A 14137-nucleotide genomic window follows, 5' to 3' on the forward strand; every position below is an offset into this window, starting at 1 on the left:
AAACAATAATTTCAGTTCTTTTTTCAAAGACTTGATAGTCGGCGGTACTCTCAGGTATTCCGAAAGCTCATTCCACAAGCAGGGGGCGACTGAGGAGAACGACTCCCATTGATGTTAATTGTTTTCAGAGAGTATGGAGACGGGAAGAGCCAGCAGCTTCACAAGCCAGTAACTTCACAATAGTGGTCTACCAGGGGTCATAGCCACTTGAAGCAGCCTAGTTTAGACCTATCAAGGGGACCCAGTTGGTTATGCCTATATAGGTTGTAATAAGTCAGACACGGATGGAAGGAAAGTGTGAGCCCAGGCCTCACTTAGTACCCTCCAGCTTGAGAATCTATACGGGGTCCACATACACAAGTTGGCCATGTCTAATCCTATTTCAGAACAAACCAGCAGTCCTACCTTGACGAGATAAAATCAAAGCCCATCAAGACTGCATTTGCTACTGTGACCTTAGTCCAACTTTAGTGTTTGCTAAAGGTTTTTTTTTATTATTTGTTTTGCCAAACATTAATTCCTCTGTCATGGAATGAAGCCTTGTGTCACCTTGCCCTGTGAGGAGGCAGGAACAGATCCAATCACTCTCTTGAGGATGGCAACAAATGGAGGAGGTTTGCTAATTTGTCATGAAGCCAGCATTTGAAGTATTTCAACCGGCTCCAGTAAAAAAAAAAATCTTAATGCTCTACGGTATAAAGGAGCAGCTTAGAAAAACCTGCTGGTACCTCAGTGGCACTCATCAATCTGGCTGAATCACAGGATCACATTGGCTCAGGAGTTAAATGAGCTTGTTTAACTGGTAAATGCAAGCTGAGCCATGTTAAAATGATAAGTGTGAGGTTAAGGAAAGGTCAATAAGGACCCTCTTATTCACCTACTACAGATAGCACTGTCATTGGCAGGGAAAAGGGCGTGTCCTGACAGCAACACATCAATGTCTTTTGCATTGGGACACCAAAGGCAAATACTGTCTTCCTTAGAAAGGAATACAGCTTGCAGCAATCAACTGGACAAATAAAAGCAACATAACCTAAAGTGAGAAGCAATGCAATCTCTAGTCAAATGCCCTAGCTGGCAATGATGCTTTTGGCAGGAATAGGCAGTGGCTGAAAACTGTTCAGAGTGAAATAGAGGCCACTGTAATAAGCACAGCACCTGCTGTAAATAGCCGGTTTCTGCACCCGCACAAACAAATTCAACATTTATTCGGATTTTGCCGTTCTGTGCTTTCTGACTGAGTGTGCCACTAAATCGTTTAAAACATATAAATGTTCGACCTCAATTAAACAGGAGACACTGAGATTGTTAAGCAGCCAACAGCATTCTGAAGATGAATGTGAGTAGGGCTTATAAGCAGGTTTTACTAATTTCTCACAAAGCAAATACCGGTTGTATACAGACAGGTTCGTGTACTGGGAGATTCAGACTTTGACAGCTTGTTTTTCCATACCGAGGGAAAAAAATACAACAAAAAAGCAACTCAACTTGTGCAGATTTACATGTCTAGTTCTATTTGCTTCAACCGTAATAAAGTTGTTTAAAATCCATCTGAGAAAACTGTGCAAAGTCTAATTTCTCACATCAAGGAATGTGCGTTTGTTTCTGTATGTGCAATAAATTATATAAAAAAAACTTTATATCCCTCCTGTCTAGCCTGAACTTGAAACTAGCAGCTTGAGGAAACATTAAAGTTTTGAGTGGGATCTTGTGTAGTTCTACTGTAAATGAAGATCTGCAATCATCCATCCACCCATATCCATCCATCCATCCATCCATCCATCCATCCATCCATCCATCCATCCATCCATCCATCCATGATGAACTCCACAGGTGCTTTTCCATTCAGAGATGCTAAAAAGACCTCATTTGAAAGACACATGGCTAAAATCCTTAAAAGATATCTAGACAACAGCAACAACAGGGATGCAGAATGAAGAGAGTATTAAAAAACACAGTATGTCTTGAGATGTTTTTAAAGTTTTTTTTTTGTGAGACAAAAGATAATAAATGAAAAGTAAAAAGCTTAAATAGCAGATGAGCCTTTATCCTATTTGGCATTTTCTTGTAGATCACATAAATACACAAACTTGAATGCCTGTAGAGAACAACATATTGACTTGTGGTTTTCACAGACAATTTCTGCTGTGTCACCACATAACAGCGCATCACAACGGATTCTGTTACTGCACAAGTCACTTATGAAAAGGAAAGCCTTTAAAATACATTCTTTGCTCTAACTTCAAGTGACAAGTACACAATGAATAGCTCCTGACTCAGACCTTAAGAAAAGAACACATCACATCCCTTTTTCTTTATTTCCAAAAAAAAAAAGAAAAAAGAAAATGTAATCAGGCAAGGCAAAATTAATAAAACAGAAAGGTTCAGTGGCACAACAAGCGTGAAAGTAAAGAAATGCTGAGACTTAATTTGGAGATTAGCAGACAGCAAACTCCAAAGCATTTATAATTCATGCGTTCATTTGAGGCTGCGCTGACTGCTCATCTGATTGCTACACAGCTGAGGCTTTGTGTCGATATTTGCATAGAGAGAAAAACATTTGGGAAAAAAATTGTTCTCACTCGCTCCTGACTGCGGTTCCTTAGCAACAACAGAGACGGACGTTTTCAAGCAGCATGACTTTTACGTTTCGTGTTTTTGTGTGAGTGTGTGTTGGTCCAACAAAATTTCACTTACTTGTTTTGCATCATGTTCATTATGATCCAGTCTGAGGGGTAGACGTTTTTCCCAATGAGATTTTTAAACATGATAAATGTTTCCATTAGGAAATCCTGTGTGAGAGAGAAACTTGTCAAATGAAAACAGTTATTCTTCCGACCTCAAAGTGAAGAGCATTGTAAAATAAAGTGGTGGAAGTTTGTGGCAGACAGTCCTAAATAACTTTCTATTTTATGAAGACATATTTTCTAACTAAATTGTAATGATTCTTATATCTTTGTGTAACCCAGTGAACTTTTCCACATTTTGATAGATTCTGAAGCTGTTTAATTTTTTTGCGTTAAGTTTGTGGTTGTAACATGACTAAATGTGAAAAAGTGAAAGTGGTCCCATGCACCTCTTGTTTTATTCCACAGTCAATCTTATTTTATTCGCACATCACAAAGAACATTTTGGGATTTTTTTGAAGACGTACCCAGTGTGAGAGTTTGTAGATTAAATTACATTGAGCCATATAGAATCAAGCCATAGCAGAGAACCCAAGTGCTTTCTGTACCAATGCCTGAAAAGGGGACATTTTATTTTTATTTTCAATTACTCTTGATTTTAGGTTGATCCCTGACCTTGTTTTCTTCAGTTCCTCCATTTATAATAGCCTAATTTAATGTATGTTGCAAAGTTACTAAATTGATTAATGATTTTTAGGTACCAGATGGAAAGTTAAGTGGAAGGACAAATGTGCATTTATTATTTCATTGTTGTCCATGTGTGATTTGTAGGTGTGTAGGGGTACACAGAAATCACTCTTTGGTATGCATTTGGTTTCTATAGTCATAGATCAGTAAGATTTTGGTACACTTCAATCAGGAAAAATATATAAAGATTTAGGAATTTGTTTTACCTCAATAAGTTGTAAACAAAGAATCTTTCTCAATTTATTTAGCTTTTATTGTGTTCTAAAACCTGAAAAAAGTTGAACGTATAGAACTGACTAAAGATTAGGTTGGATGTTTTTCAATGATTAAAGTAGTACAAGCAGGCATAACCAATGCCTGTATAGAAAGATTATACAACAATATAACCACTTGAAAATGGTCATTGTTAATGGTCATGGAACCTTTGGCATTGCGTGCAGGTGCCAAGTCCTGCTGGAAAATAAAATCAGCATCTCCATACAGCTGTTCAGCAGAAGGAAGCATGAAGAGCTGTAAAAATTCCCGGTCAATGCGTTGATTGTGGACATTCAGAAAACAGTGGGCAAACAATAGCAGATGTCATGGCTCCCCAAATCATCACTGACTGTGGAAACTTCACAGTGGACTTCAAGCAACATGGATTCTGGGTTGCTCCATTTTCCTCTAGACTCTGTGACCTTGATTTCCAAATGAAATCCAAGCATTATTTTCACATGAAAAGAGGATTTTAGACCAATAAGCAACAGTCCAGTTTCTTTTACTCCTTAGCCCAGGTAAGACGCTCCTGACGTCGTCACTGATTCAGTAGTGGCTTGATATGTGTCCACTCCTTGTGAAGCTCCCCAAAATTCTTAAATGGATTTTGCTTGACAATACTCTCAAGGTTATGGTAACCCCTGTTGCTGGTACACCTTTTCCTACCAAACGTTTTCCTTCCACTCTATTTTCCGTGAATATGGTTGGATACAGCATTATGTGAACGACCAGTTTTTTTTGGTAACGACTTTCATGGCCTACCCTGCTTGTGGAGGGTGTCAATGACTGTGTTCAGCAGTCTTCCCTATTATTGTGTATGCCATAAGGTGGCCATTACACAACATATATACAATAAAAATATTTTTATAAAATTGGTGTAATATTGTAATTTTCTGAGACACTGAATTTGGGTTTTCATAATCTGTAAACCATAATCATCAAAATCACAAGAAATAAAAGCTTGAAATATTTCACTCTATGTCTAATGAATCTATATTATATATGAGTTACACTGAGATGAATGATAGCAAATATTCAACTTTTTCATGATCTTCTAATTTTTTTCAGATGTACTTGTAACATATGATAACTAACAGGATGCCAGCAAACATGAGTTTAATGAAATAATCCAAAGTTGTACCTGAAAAGCAAATCTGATACCTGTTTGTTGCTCTATGTTAACCTTCCCAATTCACAGACAGCCAGATTTCATTATTTGTTGGCGAGGAGAAATCAAATGCTAATCTGGAAGCTGATACTGGAGAAATACTGCTCTAAGGGCAGGATTATTCAGAGCTAAAATCCAAAATCACTAAGATTTATCCCTGCTCTCCCACTACATGCTGGGTGCAACACGTGATCCATTTTTCTCAGATGCTGCTGTTCATGTAGAACCCCAAAGGCAAGGTCTTTAGGAAATTCAATTTCATACCTTTACATGGAGGACAAGCATATTTAGGTGCATCTCAATAAAAAGGAAAGTTGTCAGAAAGTCAATTTTCTGCAGTAGTTCAACTTAAAAAGTGAAACTCATAATATATAGATTCATTACACACACAGTTATGTGTTTGAATAATTTTAAGTCTGTTAATTACTCTGATTATAGTTTACAGTTAATGATTACACAAACGAAGTTTCACAGAAAATTTGAATATTTATAAGAAAATGTCATGTTATGCCCATGCTGTGGCCTACTCAATCATGGAGACAACTGCTGACTTGATAGTTGTCCAGGAGACAGTAGTTAACACAAAGTTATGATTACAAAAGCTGTCTCCTCACAAACTGATCCATCCAAACATATCTGTGGGAAGTAAAGTGAAAGGAAAACATGTAGTGGAAAGAGCTGCAAGAGCATCAGAGCTAACTGATGCCTTGAGAGGATTGTAAAGCAAAGCCCATTCTAGAGTGCAGGGAGAAGACATGGACTGCTGCTGGGAGCCAAGAAGAAAAAGCTGAGGAGCTATGCTGTTTTTACAGATATATGTAAATTTCACATTTCATTTGGAAGGCAAGGGCCCAAAATGTGGAGAAATACCAGAGATGTATCCAAGCTGCTTGAGCTCCAGTGACATGTTTTCACAGTCAGTGTTTTCCACCAAACCAGTTGAAGTGCTAAACTGGTGCAAGCGATTACTTGGCACCAGTTGTTTTTGTTTACACTGCCACAAGCTCTCCCACTGATAGACTGATTTTTTCCTTGCTCTAATTTTGACCCTGACCAGAGCAAATAACTGTACTCATCAAGATTTGAAGGCCAGAGACTAACAACCAATCCAAACAAAATGATATTTAAAACTCTAGAATTAGTTTTGCTTTTGAATTGCCTAAATTATGGTAAAAACTGTAAAAATCATTGAGCTTCAATATTATTAAAACATGTGATCAACTCCCAAATAACACAGGCTCAGTGTCTCTCATCTTCACCCAGTTTTTAAAGATTTTCTTACATTCAGTACCAGTCCAATTGTACCAGTCCAATTGTACCAATCAGAAACCAGATAACCTCTGAATTAATAAAATAAGCTAGTTATATTAGTACACCTGTATTCAGGGATACAAATAATGTTATTTTTGTGGTTAACCCGTATTTTTAAATTCAGAATATGACATAGATGATCAAACATTTACAGGATGAAATTATTTTAGTGAGGAAATGCTATGGCACAGAGCTGGCTGTTATTTCAAAACAGCAAACAGTTCTTTTATAGAACCAGTTAAGAACTTGCAACAGCACCAGCCCTGGTTCATCAAGGTAACAGCTTTGGTGGGAAAAAAAACCCTTTCAGGAATTATTAGAATTTTACAAAACACGAATGCATTTTATCCTACCACTCAACTTTCAAGTAATACATACCAATTTTAAAATAAAAATAGTTTTTTATTAGTCTTATGTAATATTCTCATTTATGTCCAAATGTAGACTAAGATATCTTATGCAAAGGTGCAGAGTTATATACAAGATGTACTCACCACTACGTCACTTCTTATCTTGCCAAAAGTGCTGATCAGATGAGAATAATGATAGTCATTCATCTGTCTCAGGATGGCAGTCATGCAGGCCACAAAGCTCCCCTGGAAATGAGAAGGAAGTGCATTCAATAAACAATCAAGTTTAAATCAAAGAACCGGTGCAGAATGACTCTGTGGCTGTGATTTTGATGGCTTCCGACAAGCTCAGCTGATTGGACCTGACTCCTGAACAGACTCGGCCTCTCCCAGTTTGACGAGGTGGGCAACCTCACCTAGTGGGTGATCTCATTAACCTGCTGCCCTCCACTCCCCCGCTCTTTGTCTTCACTGATTGCAATGCCTTTGAGTTCCCAACAGCACTGCAGTTTACAGTACTGGCTGTAAATTTGCAGCCAATGAGGAGATAAGAGAAAAGCCAATGTGTGGCTGGCCGGTAGAAAACGAGTTGATGCTGCCTGTCTGTTGCCACTGCTTTACAGCTGAGGAGCCCTTCCTGACCATTAACGTAACAAGATGAAGTGGTTGCTGTTTTATGATGAGACACAGCAGGAAAATTACATTCATGGGTAATTACTCAAGAGATTTATGCAGAGAATCAAGATAATTAGCCACCAAGAGAAAAACAAGAGCGAAACAAAAGAAGAAAACCAAAATTGGTAAAGAGGTGTTATTTGCTAATAAGTAACAAAAGATGTGGGAGTAATTGGAATCTCTTATAAACAAAAAGTTAAGTGTGTGCCGGTGATATTTCTGAATAACAAGATGTGGGTGCTCTTGTTTACAGTTAAAAAGCAGCTCTTCAAAGTTTATAAGCCTTTTTTCTAGATTGTTACAAACTGAAACATCCATAAACACATTATTACAAAAAGCAAAGTTAGTTATGAAGACACAGATGAAGATATAAAAACAAAACAAAACAAAGAAAAATGTTACAGTAAGTCACGGTTTTGTGCCACGAAATCTTTGGTTAATAATGTGGCTAGAAGTGCTCCCTATTTGCTGTGTTGGCCCGACGTGGTCAGATAAAATATGCCTAAGCGATTATTATGACCCCTAGATATGAAGGTAAGTGGAATAACGCTTGATACTGTGCATCTATGTTTGAGACTTTTATTTTGAAGTAAAAGAGGAAGTAATTCTTATGTTATGTGGTGTGTGTTGACAGAGTTGACCAGAAGGACTGTGCGGGGAAATGGGGGTTAGATAAACATAAATATCTTTGGTTTTGTAAGCAAGGGAAAAGTGCAGCATGTTGCTTTAAGAAGGAAGTCAGCTGGTTAGGGGAGCAACAGGTGGGGAAGGGGCAGCGATGCACTACGCTCCAAACAAAAGGAAGAAAAGTCTGATTATCAGACTTTCTGTGGCATTTCACTCTAAAGACTTTAAATCTTAAGGATGTGATGATGGAAAATTCTTATGTTTTTGAAAAAATTAAAATAGAAATAACAATACAAAGTTCTTTGTGTCACTTTAGATTTTACAGGATTTTCACAGGGTCTTAAAAAATATTTTAAAAATCTCATATTACTGAGCTCAGTTTTAGGCATTAGAAGGTCCTAAATGAGCCCAAAGGTCCTAAATTAGCATTGCTTAGGACTTAAATTTGTACGTTGGCCAAATGCATTTATCCCATATTGTGTAGTTGTGGCTAAGGAATATAGGCATCGTTACGCTTTAACAAGAATTATAAAGCCAATGATTTAGTGTAGTTAACAGCCATATGAGGAGGAATTTTCAACTACCGTAGATATTGAAGTCAGCTTACGAAGTCCTGATAAAAAATTATCCTAAACTGACCCATTACAGTTGCTTTAGGGAATTAAAACCAAGACGTACATGGTATTTACGACCTGCTACTTGAGTGATGAAAAAAGCGTATTTAACATAGTTTGTCTTGAAATCAGGGATTTTAGTGCTTGACTTAAAACCCATTAAAAATCGCCATAATTAAACTTGCTGTATACTGTGTTTAAAGCCGTTGAAGCTAATTGACATTTAGAAGGTTAAAATGTAAAAAAAACACCAACTTCAGTGGATAAAGTTACAGATAACCTGAAAAACATTTACAGAAGTTAAATGGAAGGTGAGCAAGCAGGTGAGAATGATTGTATAATTCACATTTAATACATAATAGTCCCATAAAAATCAGCAGAAACAACTGTTTTAATATAAGCAACTTAGGTAGATGTGCAGATTTAAAAAGAAAAATTAACTTTTGACAATATCCAACTCATTTAGGAAGTTTGTTTTTACTTTTCTATTACCAACAAATTCTCACCAGAGGGAAATGAGCCCATATTAGCAACAAGATGCAATGTTAGCTTTCTAAGTTTTTGTCTAATACACAAAAGAATGACAGTAAAGTTTAGGGTTTATGGAGCTAATACATTACAGAAGTGTTGCAGCAGAGGTGTGACTGATATAAATGTGTATCTGCTCATACATAATGGCCTAATTTGGATAAACCAAACATGTGAAATGTTATACATTCCTCTCCTAAGTGAGCAGAGTTCACTGAACCACCCTGGTAGAAAAGCACCCTATGTCATCATTAAATTCATTCCTCACCAAACCTACGAATGGGGTTAATCCGGAGAAGGAATGCCGTGATAAAGGTGAGGATTTACAGGTAATTTATCATGGAAGTGATGCATTTTGGTTTCTTAATGCTACCTAATATTAATGAGGCATTTGGTTCTGCTGGAGAATAGTTAGCTGTAACTGCAGCAGACCTGAGTCCCAGAGATTCCACATAATGCAAAGGACCACTTCACTTCTGTTTCTGTAATGCATCACAGAAATGTGTGCGAGTCATGTGAAATTAATACAGAAATGTTTTCCTGCGAAAAAGAGGCTCTTTCATCAGTGAAGGCATGTACACCTCAGTTAGCCTCAGCTCTTTAGTATTGAAAGCTAAGTAAAACATTGAAAGTAGTACAAAAACTGTTTAAGTAGGCATATAAAATAGGAATTTGAAAAGTTTTTTTTTTCTTCCACACTGAAGAACAGAAGTTTAACTTATTTATTTCCATACACACAGACAGCCCTACATTACCAAAGGTGGCAACATTTTTCAGCAAGAACAGTGTATTCACAGGCTTGGCAGTCACTTTATTAATAAAAGAAGCAGAGGGCTTCAAAGAAGGCAATGATCTTCAGAAGTCACGAGCTTGGTGCCTTCTGCAGCATCTCCCTCCACCATGCAGAAAAACACAGGCCAGATCAGCTCAAGGCTACCCAACATTTGTTCATTCCCTGTATCTATTCAGCTGTGAATAAAATCCTTAATAAAATCCTCTGCAAACTTTAAATGCTGTAAGCTTTAGAGTGGGACTTGCCAAAAGGCTCAGAGGCAGCATATGGTACTGTAAGCCCCTTAAGCTGACACCCAGTTTTTAAACAAGAGCACCAAAAAAGAAATGATATACCTGCAGCTGTACACAGGTGAATTTATTCCTGAAAACTGCCTGTATTTAGCTACATCTATCTTCCCCTTGTGATGGAAATTCTTGCAGTAAGCATTTCACAGTGTATAACCTTTTTTACTCCTCAGAATATCTGTGTTAGAGGAAGAAGCTGTAAAGTCATTATCAGAAGTTTGATGGTTCAGACCCATCTTTAGGACAATGTCAGTTAGGGCAGTTAGGTCTGTTCCTAGATAAGCTTGTCACTGTTGAACTCAAGAAGGGTTGGGGTCATAGAACATGGACTCTTTGCAGTTGAGATAACACTGTCTTGTTCTGGTATAAATACTGTGTGTAAATGTTGATCGGGGCTCTGTTCAACTGACTTGCTTGGTGACAGAGTCATTCAAACGCTGAATGCCTTTGAATAAAACTTATAAAGACAAAGTCCGGATTTTCTCTTGTTATGAGTCAACTTCTACCCACTTTGATAAGAAAATTCCACAACACCCTCAACTTTGAAAGAATGTCGCCATGGGTGGTGGGCAGTGTTAATATACCAGAAGAGATGCACAATGTATTGAATCGTTATTGTGTGTGAAATATAAAAATCACAAAAGATTGCTTGGGTGCAATGACTGGTCGGAAATTATATTCCAGTTATCATGCTGCTAATTCATTTCAATTTAATTCAAAAATACTTTCTTAATGCCATATTAGTGACTCATATATGTTTCTTCATAGGTATCAAAATATAAGGGGCAAAATAATTCTGCATGCCATTTTTTAGATTTTGATTTGCAAAGTTTTTTTAAAAGCACGTATTGTTTTGCTTCTATCCCATAAATCTCGACAAACTTCATTGAAATTTGTGTTGCAGCATGAAAAAAAGATTCCGCAACAGTCAAGTGGTATGAGTGATCTCAAGGCACTAAGATCAGCTGATAGACTAAATACAAGTGATAGCTAGCTGAGGTTCACAGGTGGTAATAGAAAACATCTCTTTACAAAATGTGGATTTAGACTTTTGTTTAAATCATAACATTTCAGGCCTAAATATAAAAAAGAAACAGATGTCACAGCAGCTGTTTTAGGGATAATGCAAGAAACAGAGATCCGATACCTGTCTGCAAACGGAAACATTTAGGTCTCCAGCCCAGTTCACGGTTGCCCAGTTTAGCAACGTAATAGTCTTTGCACTGATTTCACCTTCTGTGTGGGTCTATTAAAGTGACAAGCTGTGTTTGGAGTAAACCAAAAGCTCTCTGAGGCCAGCCAGAGCTTTCATAGCTCATCACTCCAGTCTTCTCACTGGAATGACACCAGCAGTGTTACCATGACGACTCTTTCATTTTATATGGGGGAGTTAAAGGATGGAAGGTAGGTCAAATTAAACTGTCTTGAGGAGGTAAAAAAGATTTGGAGATCCTCCGTGCTATTTCCAGAGCGTCCATCAATTACCTCTTTGATGCATTTATGAAGATATGCGAGAGGACAGAACTAAAGAAACTTTTGCACATCCTGTTTGACCCAATGACTCACCAGCTGTTTTTGGATTGAGCCAGTGCAGAGTTAGCTCACATTATTGACCAGCATCTTTCTAGTTTCGATGTAATTTCCCAGCAATGCCTAAAGATTTTATTTTATAATGTTTTTGGTTTATCTGTTCGACACCATTGCAGGCCGTTGGAGTAATGTGAGGTCATTGTCATGCTCAATAAACCAGTTTGTGAATATCTGAGCTTTGTAATATGGTTTTAAATCTTGCTGTTACCATAAAGGGATGGACATCGCCAGAAACAGGACTCTGGTATATTTCCTTTACATTTAAACAATGCTCAGTTGGTACTAAGAGGTCCAACCTGTGCCAAGAAATATATCCACAGTGTGGTCTTCTGCTGTTGTAGCCCATCTGCCTCAAGGTTCGACATGTGCGTTTAGAGATGCTCTTCTGCATGCCTTGGTTGTAACGAGTGGCTATTTGAGTTACTGTTGCTTTTCTACCAGTTCGAACCAGTCTGGCCATTCCCCTCTGACCTCTGGCATCAACAAGGCATTTTCGCCCACAGAACTGCATATCACTGGATATTTTCTCTTTCTCACACTATTCACTGTAAACCCTAGAGATGGTAGTGCGTGAAAATCCCAGTAGATTCAAAGTCACTTAAATCACTTTTCTACCCCATTCTGATGCTCGGTTTGAACTGCAGCAGATCATCTTGACCATGTCTACGTGCCTAAATGCATTGAATTGCTGCCATGTGATTGGCTGATTAGAAATTTCCTTTAACGCGCAGTTGGACAGGTGTACCTAATAAAGTGGCAGGTGAGTGTATGTTATTATTTGATATTTTAAACAACTGCTTCTATTTTTCTACTCTACATACATTATTTATTCCTCATGCACTGACCAGATAGCTTTTTTTCCTTGATTTAGTTGTACTTGTGACACTGACAATTAAGGATATTCTGATTCTGATCTATCCCACCTTTCTAGTGTTTCTTTCAGTATCTTATGGCAAACTGTACAAAAACAGAAGTTTCAGCTGAATCACTGTTAGGGTGTGTCATCGAAAGTGGAATAGTGTGAGTAAAACCTGACTAGAAAACATTAAAGCCTTTCTTGTAAGAGATATTGTAATACTCACATGCAGTCAAATGTTTATGCTAATTTCCTTTAGTTCAGTAATATAACTTAAATAGTTTCTTGGTAATAAATAGTCATATTTGAGTGATATACAAGATAAGCAGAAGAAAAATAAACACTGTTTATCTCAGACTCAAAGGTCACAAAATCCATTAACATATCACTATGATGAAGATGCAAAAGATCTTTCCTTTCTGTAGATAAACAACAAAGGAAGTTTTGCTCCCAATATCAATCACTGGATCTAGGAGCTGTAGATTTCCCAAACCTAGACTCGATATCAATCTTATGCTCGAGGGCAAATGAAACAGAGTTTCAGTAGAAATGAAAAATCTGTGATTAGAGGGCAAAGCCAGATGCATCAAAAGCCGCTATCAAGCTTGCGTCTGCCTTATAATTCATCTCACTTCCATACCAGAGAGGAGAAGGGAAAAAAATTATGTTTGCTCCAGCTTGGGAGGTGCTATTGCAATAGCAGATCATTGTTTTAGGCCTTTAATTAAGCCAGTGAGGAAATGGCATGCCAGTCTATGGTGAGCTGTGTCCTAATCCTCCACACATCTCTGGAGAGGGGAATACCAGCAAAGGAGCAGAGAGAATAAAGAGAAAGAGGGTTTGATGACCAACAGCTGTCAAAATTACTTACTTATTTGTTCTATCATTACTCTCAACCCGACTTAATAGGCTGATTACAAAGGAAATTATGTGTACAGACAGAATCCTTCACATGTGCAAAGTGCAGATGGAGGCTTTTCTTATGCAAATACATGAAATGTGCACTGGAATGTCATAAAAAAAAAGAAGAAACCTTAGGAGACACAGGTGCTGAAGCAATAAAAGAAGCCTCAGTCCATCACAGTATGACCATCATGTTTAACTGTTGGTACGATGTTCTAAGAAATGCAGTGTAGGTTTTATGCCAGATTTAACAGAAAGCACTTTCCAACAAGTTCCATATCTGTCTCGTCAGTCCACTAGATTGTTCCCAAAGGTTTAGAAGATCATTAAAACGTTTTTGAGTGTGAGTCGATAGTTTGTGTACTTTTTGGTCAACGGGGATTTTGGCCTTGGAACTCTCCCATAGATAAAACTTTTGGCTGCAGACATTTTGCTGAAATCAAACTCACCTGTTCACAAAACGAGTCTAAATACACTTCAGTATGTATTGTTGACATGTAAATCTGTTTTCTATTAATTAATGAAATCATTATTTGAATATCTTGACACCAGGTTTTATCTGTTAATAAAACCTAGTGTGACATTTTGGAATGACAGTCTGACTGACTGGGCAAAGCAAAATTGAAAGCTTTCAACACAACAATAGACTGAATTGCTGCAGCCAATTTAATAGACAGGCACACAATTCAATAGATCCCTTAAATAAAAACCAACCCAGACCAAATTTCCACTTATTAATTAATGCTGGATTGGTACGGAGGTAAAACACTTGATGTGGATATTTTTCTTTTTGTAATAAAATGGTT

The 14137-nt window shown here is 37.5% G+C and overlaps 2 protein-coding genes across 6 annotated transcripts in view; one reads left to right on the top strand and one right to left on the bottom strand.

Moving 5' to 3' along the window:
• Positions 1 to 14137, bottom strand: part of dock1 (dedicator of cytokinesis 1) — a 308112-nt gene that overhangs the window by 110074 nt on the left and 183901 nt on the right. For all 5 annotated transcript variants that reach the window (XM_047376374.1, XM_047376376.1, XM_047376375.1 and 2 more), the window contains 2 exons: positions 6603 to 6704; positions 2698 to 2792 (listed from right to left, as the gene is read on the bottom strand). In XM_047376374.1, coding sequence (XP_047232330.1) covers positions 2698 to 2792; positions 6603 to 6704 — 197 coding nt within the window. The remainder of the gene's footprint in view (positions 1 to 2697; positions 2793 to 6602; positions 6705 to 14137) is intronic.
• LOC124874823 (inhibitory synaptic factor 2A) overlaps positions 1 to 14137 on the top strand; it is a 62262-nt gene that overhangs the window by 744 nt on the left and 47381 nt on the right. The window lies entirely within an intron of this gene.

Source organism: Girardinichthys multiradiatus, chromosome 10 (genome assembly GCF_021462225.1).
Source record: "Girardinichthys multiradiatus isolate DD_20200921_A chromosome 10, DD_fGirMul_XY1, whole genome shotgun sequence".
In the NCBI taxonomy this organism is placed as follows: domain Eukaryota; kingdom Metazoa; phylum Chordata; class Actinopteri; order Cyprinodontiformes; family Goodeidae; genus Girardinichthys; species Girardinichthys multiradiatus.